General features: G+C 41.8%; 3 protein-coding genes across 3 annotated transcripts; 2 read left to right on the forward strand and 1 right to left on the reverse strand.

Moving 5' to 3' along the window:
- Nucleotides 1-7,817: 7,817 nt before the first annotated feature.
- Nucleotides 7,818-9,146, reverse strand: LOC112347900. Its single transcript, XM_024679553.1, has 2 exons — nt 8,882-9,146; nt 7,818-8,777 (listed from the first exon to the last, which is right to left on the reverse strand). Exons 1-2 carry the CDS (start codon nt 9,069-9,071, stop codon nt 7,975-7,977), a joined length of 993 nt encoding a protein of 330 aa, XP_024535321.1. The 5' UTR covers nt 9,072-9,146; the 3' UTR covers nt 7,818-7,974.
- A 413-nt stretch (nt 9,147-9,559) lies between these two features.
- Nucleotides 9,560-11,101, forward strand: LOC9636452 (nucleoside diphosphate kinase 3). Its single transcript, XM_002974478.2, has 7 exons — nt 9,560-9,694; nt 9,907-10,041; nt 10,127-10,164; nt 10,244-10,294; nt 10,396-10,563; nt 10,611-10,723; nt 10,790-11,101. Exons 1-7 carry the CDS (start codon nt 9,616-9,618, stop codon nt 10,908-10,910), a joined length of 705 nt encoding a protein of 234 aa, XP_002974524.1. The 5' UTR covers nt 9,560-9,615; the 3' UTR covers nt 10,911-11,101.
- A 348-nt stretch (nt 11,102-11,449) lies between these two features.
- Nucleotides 11,450-14,226, forward strand: LOC9637690 (probable potassium transporter 17). Its single transcript, XM_002974479.2, has 8 exons — nt 11,450-11,700; nt 11,785-11,995; nt 12,079-12,327; nt 12,377-12,427; nt 12,520-12,780; nt 12,833-12,885; nt 12,948-13,317; nt 13,370-14,226. Exons 1-8 carry the CDS (start codon nt 11,617-11,619, stop codon nt 14,224-14,226), a joined length of 2,136 nt encoding a protein of 711 aa, XP_002974525.2. The 5' UTR covers nt 11,450-11,616.
- Nucleotides 14,227-14,413: the final 187 nt, after the last annotated feature.

The following is a 14,413-nucleotide window of genomic DNA, read 5'->3' on the forward strand; positions in this document are numbered from 1 at the left end:
TTCATGTATTGGAGGCAGCATACAGCCACTGCTTACTCGACCATCTGCAGCAAAAAGAATTGAAAGCATTCCAAATACCTGGCCACGGGAGCACTTGCCAAATAGACTTAATGAAGTGAGCCAGACCAGTTAGTTTTCTTGCCCCGTGAAAAGATCTGTAAGTACTATATATATAGTCATATGAGTAAAATATATTTTGTAACAGGATATACATCATTCGATACAATATATTTTATTTTTTCAAAAATTTGTGGTGAATACTCTTAGTAGAAAGTTTTTAGGAGTGGAATATTTTGCTGTGCTCCAAGCTATTTTTATAAGATACTTGGAAAATAATCTAGTCACACTCATGTTTTATACATATGAATATATAAAAGGTGTTTAAATCCTGTAAATAAATGTTTAAGGTTCAAGTCTAGTTGGATTGCAAATATTGAGCAGATTCTAGTAACTAGAGAGATAAAAACATTCATTTGCCCCAAAAATCTTGGTTTTAGGGTGTTTATATTTCTTTAATTCAAGTATTAGTGGATATATTGAAAATATACTTGGATATTCTAGGATCTTTTACCATTAGCATTTTGTGTTTATAAATTATAAACATGCTCATAATTATAAATTTTCAATGTAAGAGATGGACCTAATTTTAAACATCTTCATAATTATAAATTTTCAATGTAAGAGATGGACCTAATTTAACCAATTGCATATACATAGTTAGTGGCCTAATAATATATTCTCATGTGGAGGATGCAATACCTCATTGCATGACCTTTTTTCCCATAACACTGGTTTAAAATCACTAGGTGACAAAGGGTGAAACATTGGTGGCTTCAAGGATCAAGTCACAGCAATGGACTTCTTAGAGGTGGCGGACAAATTTTCTAGGGAGACAAGGTGGTGATGGATTTCCAAGGATATGGGTGGGGCATAGGAAAAATGCCAACATTGAGATTCTATATTAGCAATAGAGTGTGTGGTATGTTAAATAAGCTGCTAGAGAGACATATGAGAAAAGTTAGAAGGAAAAGGAAGGAGGCCTCTCTCTAGTTTGCGGATGTGGAAACGGCTCTTGGTATGGAGTGCTAAGATTCTTGATTCTCAATTTTACTTATCCATTGCTTCTTTTCTTGGCAAATAGAGCTTAGCCTTAATAGCTCATTCTTTATCAATAAAGTCTTGATGTGCCATTTGACCACCTAAAAGATTTGTTGTGGTTACAGAATATGGGCATATTCATTTATTGATTCTTGTTTTTACTATTTATTCATTAAAAATCAGCCATTAACTTATAAATAATATTAATAATAAAATGACAAATCAATATTGTTATTAAGTTGATCCTTAATTTATCTAGTGAATTTGATATTATTCTTTATTTATGAATTGTATACTTTCATTCTTTTGAAAATATTAAGTAGTAAGACACTGTCATCTTATATGCATTCAAACTAATATGCACAACTATTAGAAATATATTTAACAAAACTAACTCTAGTATATATCCAACTTCAAGGAGATTTATTAAATATGCAAGAGGTTTTGTATTACTCCTATCTATCATACATGCGAGGATTGGAGAAGCATTAAAGGCTTGATAAACATATGATATAGTTACATCTAAATTTAGAGCTAAACTCCAAATCTGTTATACTATTAAATGGGGTCCAGTGCATAATTAATATCTCTTATGAGCACTAGTTCCCTGTATCTAACTCTTGCATGTAAAATAGTGTTAAACAATATCTAGTATAATTTCAGTATACTAATGGCATAATATGAAGAGGAAGGTACCCCAACTAGAGTAGCATAGACTTTAGGCTTAAACCCAAGTTAGATGCAAAACAAAGATTAATATAACCTTGTAAAGGCAAAATCAATATCTCAAGTGGTCCTATGCAATCCAACTAATCCTACATAGATTGTTTTAAATTTACTAGAAAAGTCTTTATGTATACAATTAAAATAAAAAACTCCAATAAAAAATGAATAAAAATCACTGAGACAATTCTTTTGATACCAAATGTAACACATCTAAATTTAGAGCTAAACTCTAAGCCCATTGCACTACGAAACAAGGGTTTGGGTATGCATTTAATATCCCTTATAAACATTAGCTCTTTGTATTTAGCTTTTGCATGCAAAAGAATGTCAGACGATGTTTGGCACAATTTCACCATACCGGTGGTTTAACACAAAGAGGAAGATACCCATTGAGCGACACAACCTAACAAGAAATTAATGTCTCAAGTGGTTAGCCATGCAATCCAACCACCATCCCTACTATGCATTTGGAACCCCCAAATGTATTAATTAGTAACACACTTGTGACTAATTATCTTATATGTTTTCAAACTAATATACATAACTGTTAGAAATATATTTACTAAAATAATGAAAAACTTACTCTAGTATATATCCAACTTCAAGGAGATTTGTTAAATATACAAGAGATTGTATATTGCTTATATCTATCACACATCCAAGGATTGGAGAAATATTAAAGGCTTGATTAACATATGATATAGCTATATGAATAACATTGCCAAATTGTAGTGCACCTAAATTTAGAGTTAAACTCCAAGTTTTTTGCATTATTAAATAAAGGTCTGGTACATATTCAATATCCTTTATAAGCATTAACTCCTTATATTCAACTCTTATATGCAAAATAATGTCATATAGTGTCTAGTATAATTTCAGCATACTAATGGTATAACCTGAGGACGAAGGTACCCCATTAACTAGAGTAGCATAAACCTTAGGTTTAGACCCAAGCTGAATGCAAAACAAAAAACAACACAGCCTAATAGAAGCCAAATTAATATCTCAAGTGGTCAGCCATGCAATCCAACCAATCTTACATGGGTTGCTTTGGATCTATTAGAAAAGTCTCTATGCATGCAACTATAGTTAAAACTTTAACAAAAAATGAATAGGAATCACTAAGATAATTCCTTTAATACCAAATGTAACACACTTAAAATTAAAGTTGAACTCTAAGCTTATTGCACTACGAAACAAGGATTCGAGTATGCACTAAATATCCCTTACAAATACTAGCTCCCCGTATTTAGCTCTTACATACAAAATAATGTCAAACGGTATTTAACACAATTTCGGCATACTAGTGGCTTAAAACAAAAATGAAAATACCCCACTGACTAAAATAGCATGGAGCTTGGGCTTAGACCCAAACTAGATGTAGAACAAAAAGTGATATAACCTAGTAGGAAATTAATATCTCAAGTGGTTGGCTATACAATCTAACTATTATTTCTACTATACATTAAAACCTCTTGCAATATTGAGGAATTAGTTTTAATATTGAGTGGGTTCTCAACACTAACAAGTGCAAGTCAACAATATAAAATTCTCATCACTATGCTAAGTATACTTGATTTAATGACAACTTATCATTTTTTAGTGTCCTTTTGGTTTTAGTTTCTCAATTAGCTTAAGAAGAGATTATAAAGGGAACCAACAATACCAACCTCCTACTATTATAGCAGTAAAGAGAGAGTATCTATAAAGATCGGTTGATAAGTATCTTTTGATACTCGAAGTTATATTTGCAACATGAATGAAAATAATAAATCTAAATATAGTGATAGATAAATAATATTAAGGCTTGAGTCACTTTTTACATAAGGATTGTGTAAGTTTTTGAATTTAGACTTTTCAGGAAGTCATATAACCTAGTACTACTCAACTTTAAAGATACTTTATTTTATATATCTAATGATCTTTAACCAATTAAAAAATTTATAGTTTTAATAAAAAACCTCTCTTTAGTTGCTTACAACTTAGATCTTGTAAAATGCAATAAATATTTTCTATTATTTTGTGTTTCTGCAGTTTCTTATTTCCTCAATATAGTGGTAGTGGTATAGTAATAATCACCACAATAAGAGATAGATTGTTATTTCTAGAATTAAAATTTTATTTTCTTGATTCTTTAATTTTCACCAAAGGAATATATAGAGAATGTCATAAACTATATAATGGTAAATGTTTTATAGAATTACTAAGAAAAATATTCTTGATTATAAACATCACAATCAAAGAGATAAATGACAAGTTTGTAAAAGACCTCATATCTAGATGTTCAGCTTTTATAATCTCCACTTGCAAACACATTGATTGATCATTTAGTAAAACTAAACCCCTTTATAATTATGAACTAAAAAGGCAAATTCCTCATTAATAAATGGCAGCCTCTTGGAAAAAAACCCAAAACTCTGAATAAGCAATCCAAATTACTAACTTAAACAATCTGTTCCAAAAAAATCCTATACTCATAAATTTACTTGAGAACAAGATAAACACTTTAACTCATAAGTTTGCCCTAGTCTAACCTCATAAAACCAAATTATATTGAGATGATGAAATTATTAATAAAAAACAAAAAAAATAAAGAAGAAAAAATTTGAACACTCTTAAGTACAAAGTCCTCAAACTATTTTAGAGTCTTTATAGGTCTTGAATTTAAATCATATGAGCAAAGATTTACAAGAGATAACAAATACATAACATCATCCTCTTATGTGGTGTAGGATTAAACTTAAATGGATATCCTTGATGGAAATTTGCAACCAACTCAAAAGGTGAGAAGCACACTTTCAAATACAATCACTAAGAAAATACCTAAGCTAGTCAATTAAACACTAAAGTTTATGATATAAATAAAAGATTGTAAATAAGACTAAAAGGTGTGGTGATTTCCCTCCACAGTATTGATGGGACTAAAAGGTGGTGATTTCCCCTCCACAAAATTGATTAAAAAAATTATAAAATTGATGTAGTGGCAAGATGTCAACTCTTCTTTTGTCGAAAAAATTCTTGACAAATAAGACAAATTAATGAATATCACATGCTTGCATGATATATAATAAGATCATTGTTTTGATGCTATTTTCTATGTCTAATAGTTGATCATCATGAAATTTTTGCAGGCTGCAATGCACCAGAAACCAACTATAACACTTGTCAATCCCAGAAGATCCACTAGCGTGATATTCAAAACATTCAGCAAAAAGATTTTCAGTCTCATTTACTTTATTGGAAACTCCTTTCTTGAAAAGCATTCTTTCACGTGCACACCACCTTGTTGCCACAACTTAGAATAGATAACAGTCTTCACAGAGGGAAAAGAAAAATGGTGTTTTTGTTTAATTTTTAATCATTACTCAAATGGCATCTTTATGAACAAACATCCAACCATGAATCAACAAAGCCATTAAGCAAGGGTTTTATGCTGGGATCCACTTTCATTTTCTTTTCACCTCTTCTAATAGAAACTTGACTTTCCTCCCTCAAATAGAGGTTACACCAGAATGACAAAGTCTGTAGAAACCAAGAGTTTAATACACCCATTACAAGATAACTCTCGTTAGCATCAGCTACTTCAATGTACTCTTGTGTTGGGAAAACTTGTTCAGATCCAAGGTATAAAAAGCACTACCCTACAATAAAAGGAAAACTTCAAATTACATTACCTGGTAAAGTGTCTTACTTGTCTTAACTTGCACAAGAACAGGAATAAGGGTCATCGGGTGTTGCTGCTGCGAAGCAGTGTCAGTCTCTGAGACTTAGCCACGATCTCCCTAGGAACTCTCACCTGACATATCTAAGAAAAACAGGCGTCTGACCCAAATCCGGTGCTGACAGCATGCACATTCGAGCCTTGTGTCTCATCTGCGCCATCTGTTCACTGTGGATCCTTGGTTTCACAATCTTGGCTGGAATCTCTAGCTCATGTGAAGTGACCGTGTACACATCATCTTGAAGAAACCTAGAGATCAAATTTGCAGGTTGCATCCCATCCATTGCTTTTGCAATCATCTCCACTGCAATCATTTCGTATCCGTCCCCAATTCCGCTGCTTCTTGACTGGGCGTTATAACCATAAGCAGTATCAGCTATACTCTATAAGCCTGATGGTTCGCCAACTTCTAAATAGTGCCACAAAAAATGGAGAACAAGAGGCTCCTCAATACGCAGTAGAACGTTTGCTGTGTCTGACCCTTCCGTCGAAGAATCCAAATCTTGCATTTCAAGCGTTCCACGGGCATGCAACCTTGCAAGTCCGTATTGAATCAAACCCTCTTGACATGCTTCCTAAAAAAGTCCTACACACTTTTGTAGGAAATGGCGAACTCCGTCCCAAAGTGTTAACTGCCATTGGCCTGTACTCTCGTATTCAACAAAGTAAGCAGTTGCTTTGCTGCGGTAACTTTTCAGGAATAAACGATTTTAATTGCAGTGTTTATGCTACTTTGGGGGATTTTATGAGGAGGCCGACCTGAAGGATTATGCTAGTCGGATCCTTAAAGATACATCACAGGTGGATTTTCACAGGGTCTTCCAGCTATATAAGATGGGTTTTGTGTTTCACCAGAATAGTAGAACATGCTTGTGCGAAACCCAGCCATCAAACAACGCTAAAAACACATCCAAAAGAGATCTTGTTCTTGACAGGTGAATCAAACCTATTAACCAAGTTGTCCTGCACCACCTGGCATTCGTCGTCCGTCTTAATCAAACGATCAAATACCTCTTCGATCCCACAGTCACTGGATATTAACTCATGTAGTTTAACATTTAGAACGCCATCTCTCGCCACACGGTCAGCTCGGGGATTCTTGTCTGTAATGGATACAATAGCTCACTTAGTTCTGCCAGGAAGTGAAATCCAACCTACTTAAACAACCAGTATTTGGCCCAAACCTGAAGTGGCATGCTTCTTGTTAGGGACAAATGCATATCACTCCCCTCTCTTACGTAACTACCCTTTTGCCACGCCCACTCCTCACTGAATTGTGCATTCTACCCCCCTGTGCTACCTCCTTCAACTTGTCTAGGATGAAGAATCTGCTGAGGAGAACAGCTTTGAAGCAGCACCATGTCACGTGCATCGGAATTGACTGGTTTCCTGGATACAGAACCATTAGCGGCATCTAAGTCTGCGGAGCCCTCCATTCCAATCCGTCCCATAGGAACAAAATACAGAGGCAAACGGTCCACTGCAACCTGAGCCTTTCCAGGGCCAGAAACATCGAAAAGTACCACCAGGCCAGGGTGTGTTATATCCACTTGATCCAGAATGTATTTGGAGGCAGGCAATGCCAGGAAGGCAAGGTTTAGGACTGTCGGGAGCTTGGAAAACCGTCCCTTTTGCAAACGTCTGGAAAGCTGGCCTTAAAATCACTTCCCAACGCCAAAGAGTAGAAAGCCTGTCCTCCCGTCCTCTAGCTTTAATGGGTGTCTCCCACTCAACGATGCCGGCTTAGGAAGTACTTGATCTGCTCTATGTATTTGGTTCCATACTTGTCCAAGAGAGCTTGCACATCTCGATGGACGGCATTGTAGCGATCCAGCAGCAGCATCAACAAGATCAAACAATTAAGCTTTGAACGAACACATAGAAAGGCAAGAATACACAAGTAACGATTCGTCAGTACACCAGATCCACAAGGAAGCACACGTAAGTAAATGGCAGGGGGCGCTGCAAAAACAAAATTTGTCAGCAATGGATGAACAAGCCAAGACCAAACATTTGAGTAAGATAAGCTTTTCTTCTCAGCCGGCCCTCCTTCTTCCTCAGCTGGTCCTCTTTTTTCTGCCAACCTCACATATTTGCCTCTATTTGCCAAGTGAATATTCCAGAATCAGAGTTTAAGTAACCCTTTTTATTATTAAAATTAACAAGAAAATAAGTACAAACAATACCATTTGAAACGTATTTTAATGTAAGCCACTTCAAATATTGATTGCAAGCATATAATATTCTAGAAAACGAACGCGACATTAGAAAGTTTTAGTTAATAACAACTCAAACTGAGCTTTACTTGAGTTTATTTATTTCTTAAACTAATGTTAACTAATGTTATTGAGTGGTTTGCCTAAGCAAACCGAAAGTAAGAAAGAGAAACGAAACATAGCACAGAATATACTTTATGCCGTTTACTAACTCTAGCGCCGGCACACCATTCCCCTGCTTCCATCCCCGCTGTGACACTCCATTGACGGCAGAGCCATCCCTGCCTTGCTCTTCATCTCAATCACATCCTCGCCGGCACCAAGCTGCGCTGTGGATTCCTGGAACCGCGACACCTCGCAATCGGAGTTGAAGAGCGATGACACCGCGAATCGCTTCTCCCCGCCCATGACGGGCATGGCGACGCCGATCTTCACCCGGCTCCGGAACCCCGCCGCGTACGTCTGGCCGAGCACCCCGTGCACGTCGCGCGACAGATCCCCAAACTTGAAATTCACCTCGAGGTGCGCGAAGCAATCGTCGGCCGTGATGTCGTAGCGGTGGACGCGCGATTCCTCCGCGGTGATGGGCACCACCCTCACCACCGCGCGGAAGCTCCCGGGCCTCTCCACCGCGATGGCATTGGCGAGCGCGATGCGCGAGATCTTGAGGTCCCCAGCAGAGGGGAACTCCACCGCCGAGCCCTGCCCCGCCGGGACGAGGACTGGGCTCTCGTCCAGCGCTATGGAAATGTGATCCACGGAATCGTCCCAGATCGAGGCCCTCTTGGCGCCCACGTAGAGCTTGTGGCTGCCAAACATGATCCCGAGCGCCTGGACCCAGGTGAAATCGCGCGTGGATCCGGCCCTGTTCTTGCCGATGAAGTGCGCATTGATGTGGAGATCTCTGTCCGAGACCAGGCAGAAATCCTTGTCCTTCTTGCCGTGGAAGTAGAACATTATCCCGTCGCCGCCGATGAATCGTGGGTCCTGGCACACCGCTCCCGGCTTGTCACACGCTGGATCACCTCAATCGAATCGAATGGGCCACACAGACGAGAGAAACGAGATCAAGTTCGTGAGAGCACCAGAGAGAGGGATTCGTGACGGTTAGAAGACCCACCGCAAATCGGCTTGCAAAACTTGCAATCGACCTGGCACGCCTTGGGGCATCCCGCGGGGCATTTGTGGACGACGCCATAGCAGGCCTTGAAGAAGGGATCCGAGCAGCTCGCGGACCAAGCGCGAGCGCCATGGATCGAGCAAAACAACAGCGCGATCGCCACACCCAGCACCACTGCCGCTCTCGCCATTTCTCTCGCAAATCCAAAGCCAACTGCCCCAAATTTACGCGCGAAACAGAGCCCTAACCCTAATTCTAAGCTATCTCCGTTAGTGGGCTCTGTGCTGCCAACCTGACAAAAGGAGTGTATATTATGAATGTGAGGGGTCGGTGGAGCGTCATATGAGCTTCTTTACAGAGGCCACTGTCAGTGCCAGGACATGGTTGGAAAGAGTAGAAATATTTTGTATTAAATTTTCTATCGTATTGCATGTACACAACACGACCAGATTGTACGCTTTTGTATCCACGCAAGTGTTGTATTCGTTATGTTCTTTTGCCTGGGTAGATACGCTCCTGGGCTACGGATTCCGTATTTCGCGGTGTCCTTGCGCGGTCGTCGCAGGTCAACGCTAAAGAGCAGAGCTGGGGTTCGATTCTCGATATGGCGGTCAAGGTTAGTAAACGGGTAATGGTCAAATTTGGTCAAAGGAAACGTGGCCGTCCATTTGGAGGAGGATTTGGTCTTCTTTTCGGACAGGAGTCCAAACTTTCTAGGCATTTTTCCAGCAGCAATGAGGAGCAAATTCTTTGCCGGTGTGGCGAGGAGGGCATTTGGATCGGCTAGATCGACGCGGGCTCTTTCTCTCAAAGGTACAATCGATCTAGATCTGGAATGGAGGTTTTTAGATCTGATAGATCTGGGAGGGGTAATGCTTTCGTGCTGCGAGTGGAATGCGGGATCTGGAGAGCTGTGCTTGAGCTTTTTGGCCAGATTTCTGGGCTAGGTTAGCTCGATTTGCTTCACAGTAGCGTCTCACACGGAATTATTGTTTATCTTCGTCGTTTTTTTACTTGCCTTTAAGATGGGAGAGCTTTTGGAAGTGCCGCGATTTGCAAAGGAGTTCCTCAGTCCGTGCTAAGTTTTGCTGCTCGTGCTACTCACGAGAGCACGGCAAGCGCGAAATGGCTTTTAGCTGCGGCTGCTCTTCCAGCTGCTGGTAAGATCTAGAGGAACTTTATCCTGGCAAGAATTGTTTTCTTTGAGACAATCTATAGTTCTCACTTCTTCCTTTTTGTAAGCAGTGCTGGCATCCGCGGTTTCAACTGTGCACGCTGCAGAGGTATTTGTGTTTTTTCACTAGTTCGGGAAAGGAGTTTACAATGTTTGCTTTCGATTTTTTCTTTGTTTTTCATTGACAGATTGAGCGAACTTTTATTGCTATCAAGCCGGACGGAGTACAAAGGGGTCTGGTAAGTTTTTTTCTTTCTTTGAAGAACTTTGAAAAAGCTGCTTTTCAGTTTGATCAACTTTATCGTCGTTTTCCACTTTATTTTTCTTTTGTTTTCCCCAGATTTCCGAGATAATTTCTCGTTTCGAGAGGAAGGGCTACAAGCTCGTGGCAATCAAAATCCTGACTCCTACCAAGGAGTTCGCTATGCTCCACTACGATGATCTTAAGGAGCGTCCATTTTTCAATGGACTCTGCGATTTCCTGAGCTCGGGTCCAGTAGTTGCCATGGTGAGCTTTTCGGCTTTTATTTTCATTGACCGCAACTATTCTTCCAGGTATGGGAAGGTCAAGGAGTGGTAAAATACGGAAGGAAACTCATTGGAGCTACAAGTCCACACAACTCGGAACCTGGAACAATTCGCGGTGATCTGGCGATCTCCGTTGGAAGGTAGCGAGCTCTTTTATTATATTTTTTCTCTCTCTTCTAGAGTTGAGTTCTTCACTCAAACTACAGGAACATCATTCACGGAAGCGACGGGCCGGAAACCGCAAAGAACGAGATAAACTTGTGGTTTAAACCGGAGGAACTGGTCGACTACGGCCTTGATTCCGAGAAGTGGCTGTACGAGCCATAAAACGCCGCGAAGAAACTCGGGATCGAGAGACGAGAAAAACTGGAGTTGCCGTCCCAGAGAAAGCGAAAGAAGGAGAAGAAGAAGAGAACCAAGAAGTTCTAGCTGGAATCTCCAAGCAGAGACATTTTTGATAAAACCAACACAGAATAATTCACAAAGGAAAGCTCTGCCGGCTTTTCATGATTCATGCTCGTCGTGCCTTTTTCCACAGATGCAGCTGAAATGTTCAGTCTTTCTCCAGAAAAGCAAGCGAGCAAATCAAATCAAGTGCGAGACGTATTTCATGTGTGGTGCTCCTGGACTGGAGGCTTTTGACCCGTCATTCTTTCGTGCTCTTTGGAGTTTTGTCAAGCTTGGATGTCGCTCTCTCTCTCTGTCTCTCTCTTTCGTTTTCTCGATCGAGGACCCGGGCCCGAGAAGTTTGCTATGGTTTTGCTGCGTTTAGAAAACGTGGAATCCTGGTGGCCGTCACTCGCGGGAAAGAAAAAGGAACGTTTTTTTTTTGTTCCCTTTTTTCTGGCTCAGGGGATCAAGAAAAAATGGGCAGTCGGCGACAAGCACTTCCATGTCGTGATTCACTCGAACTAGCAGAAAGTTATTTGATTCCTGGGCTCTAGAATCATTCCTCCAGCGCTTGCATGCCTCCGGATTCATTGCCTCTATTCTTTTTTTGCTATCCATTCATTCAGTCATTTTTTCTGGAGCGATGTCGACGGATTTGGAGACGGGTGGTCTCGCTGGATCGGATCAAAGCCACCCAAAATCGAGCACAACGCGATGGGTAAAATCGGTGAGTGGAGAGAGAGAGAGAGAGAGAGAGAAGATCTCTTGTTCTATGCATATTCATTCTTTGTACCTACTTGAATTTTGGCAGTGGAAAACGATTACGCTGGCGTACCAGACGCTGGGAGTTGTGTATGGCGATCTGGGAACTTCGCCTCTATACGTCTACCCGACCATGAATTTCAAGTCGCCCCAGGGCGAGGATTTTCTGGGAACTTTCAGCATCATCTTCTGGACGCTCACGCTCATCGGCCTCGCAAAGTACGTCTTCATTGTTCTCCATGCGGACGATCACGGCGAAGGTTTTTTTTTTTCTTCCGCAACTTTCTTTCCTTGTTCTTGGAAAGCTCTTTAAAGTTTGATCGTTTCTCTTGGAACCGTATAGGTGGAACGTTTGCGCTCTACTCGCTCCTTTGCCAGCATTTGAAGACGACGATCAAGGGCCACAAGTATGGACGAATGCTGTCGGATTCCAAGCTCTCGCACTTTAGCAAGACCAACGAGGCCGAGAGCCCAACCGCCTTTGCACGCTTCATTGAGAGGCGAAAGTCCGCTCAGAGGCTCTTGCTCTTCGTTGCCATGCTCGGGACTTGCATGCTCATTGGCGATGGAATTCTTACTCCTGCCGTCTCGGGTATGGTTCTTATGTTTAGCTTTCAAACTCTCAAGTTTATGTTCTACAGTGTTGTCAGCCATGGCTGGAATCGCCACAGCCACACCGAAAATAAACCAATGTGAGTCCAGTCGTTGCTTTGTCTTTGCATTGCTTGTTTTGGATTCTGCTCTCTCGCTTTTCTGATTTGATACCTTTTTTTTTCGTCTACAGCTACTGTGGTTTGGCTCTCAGCTGCTGTTCTCGTCGCCTTGTTCTTGCTCCAGAGATTTGGAACAAAGTGCGTCAGCTTTGTCTTCTCTCCTATAATGGCCATTTGGCTCATCACCACCCCTTTGATCGGGCTCTACAACATTGTCATTCATTACCCCCAGATCTACAAAGCTCTGTCCCCTCACTACATCGTCACCTTCTTCCAGAGAAATGGGAAGGATGGCTGGCTCGCTCTTGGTGGAACCGTGCTTTGTATAACAGGTTCGTCTTTCAGTATCTTCTTCCAACGCTCCAAGTTTTCTTCGTCTTGTAGGCGCCGAGGCAATGTTTGCAGACCTTGGACACTTCACAAAGTCCTCCATCCAAGTAAGCTTTGCGAAAGTTTTATACCATCGTATCGATGATAACGATTGATTTTGTCTCCCAAGGTTGCTTTCGCGTTTATGATCTATCCCTCGGTGCTGCTAACTTACGCCGGACAATCGGCATACCTGGTGAGACATCCAGGCGACCACCGAGAGGCATTCTACAAGTTTCTTCCTCGTTCCATATACTGGCCGATGTTCGTGGTGTCGACGCTGGCGGCTATAGTCGCCAGCCAGGGACTCATCTCGGCTGCGTTCTCCATCATCAAGCAATCCATAGCTCTCGACTATTTCCCTCCGGTGACCATGGTTCACACCTCTCAAGACAAGGAAGGCCAGGTTTACTCTCCCCAAGTTAACTATTGTCTCATGGTTCTCTGCCTGGCCGTGCTTTTTGGATTCCAAGGTGGTCCAGAGATTGGCAATGCTTTTGGTACGCAAAACCTTCTGGTCTTTCTTTCATCCAACACAAGATTCTCTTCCAGGTGTGGCAGTCATTTGGGTGATGCTAATCACATCTTCACTCATAACGCTGGTGATGCTTATCATCTGGAGAACTCCCGTGATCCTAGCGCTCGTCTACATCACAGTCTACGGGACCTTGGAAGGAGTGTACCTCTCGTCAGTGCTCACGAAGCTCCGCGAGGGTGGCTGGTTTCCTTTCGGCATTTCCGTCATCCTGGCCTTGGCGATGTTTAGTTGGCACCACGGCCGCGAGAAAATCTCCGACTACGAGATGATCAACAAGGTGACCGTGGACAGCCTCGACGAGCTCTTCTCTCGAGCGGCCAAGCAGCGAGTTCCGGGGCTGTGCCTCTTCTACACGGACCTCGTTCATGGCGTCCCCCCGATCATGAGACACTATGTAAATAACGTTCGCTCGCTCCACCAGGTGATCGTCTTCATCACCATCCGCTACGTTCCCGTCAGGACGGTTCTCCCGGACGAAAGATTCATCCTGGAGCGATGCGGCTACGCGGGGGTGTACCGCTGCGTGGCCCAGTATGGCTACACGGACGTGCTGGAAGGGGAGGAGTTTGTGAGCGACGTGATCGAGGCTCTGGCGATCTTCGTGGCTTCTCGGGAAGATCACGAAGAACTCGATAGCGATGGCGATGGCGCTGCTCTTGTAAGTGATCTGTGGCGAGCAAAGGCCGCCGGCGCTGTTCACGTCATGGCAAAGGCTGATTTCCGGATGAGCGAGGAGAGGAGCGGCTGGTTCGAGCGGCTGGTCCTAGACGGCATCTATAGATTCTTAAGGAATAATTGCCAGATGCCCGTAGCGGCGCTCAAGATCGCCCCCCAGAATGTAATCGAGATTGGAATGATGTACGAGATTTAAAAATGGAGTCTTGGTCGGTTTGACTTGAGTTGACTAGAAGGGACTGTGACCGTGGACTAAAGTTGACTGGGACTGTGACTGGGAGATTCTCTGACGTGACTTGTTGGAGGGAGCACTAGAGGGGATGCAAATCTTTTGATGCCGCGTTAGTGGAGTGCTGAATCGATGCCACTAGCGCCATTTATCA

Source organism: Selaginella moellendorffii, unplaced genomic scaffold (assembly GCF_000143415.4).
Source record: "Selaginella moellendorffii unplaced genomic scaffold, v1.0 SELMOscaffold_25, whole genome shotgun sequence".
NCBI classification, from domain to species: Eukaryota; Viridiplantae; Streptophyta; class Lycopodiopsida; order Selaginellales; family Selaginellaceae; genus Selaginella; species Selaginella moellendorffii.

Excerpts from the sequence above, each read along its gene's own strand:
- LOC112347900 (XM_024679553.1), bottom strand. The coding sequence starts at position 9,071 with ATGGCGAGAGCGGCAGTGGTGCTGGGTGTGGCGATCGCGCTGTTGTTT. Across the intron at positions 8,778-8,881 it reads GTTTTGCAAGCCGATTTGCG|CGTGTGACAAGCCGGGAGCG; the intron begins GTGGGTCTTCTA and ends GAGGTGATCCAG.
- LOC9636452 (XM_002974478.2), top strand. The coding sequence starts at position 9,616 with ATGAGGAGCAAATTCTTTGCCGGTGTGGCGAGGAGGGCATTTGGATCG. Across the intron at positions 9,695-9,906 it reads GCGGGCTCTTTCTCTCAAAG|ATGGGAGAGCTTTTGGAAGT; the intron begins GTACAATCGATC and ends CTTGCCTTTAAG. Across the intron at positions 10,724-10,789 it reads CTGGCGATCTCCGTTGGAAG|GAACATCATTCACGGAAGCG; the intron begins GTAGCGAGCTCT and ends CTCAAACTACAG.
- LOC9637690 (XM_002974479.2), top strand. The coding sequence starts at position 11,617 with ATGTCGACGGATTTGGAGACGGGTGGTCTCGCTGGATCGGATCAAAGC. Across the intron at positions 12,328-12,376 it reads TCTTACTCCTGCCGTCTCGG|TGTTGTCAGCCATGGCTGGA; the intron begins GTATGGTTCTTA and ends TATGTTCTACAG. Across the intron at positions 12,428-12,519 it reads CACACCGAAAATAAACCAAT|CTACTGTGGTTTGGCTCTCA; the intron begins GTGAGTCCAGTC and ends TTTCGTCTACAG.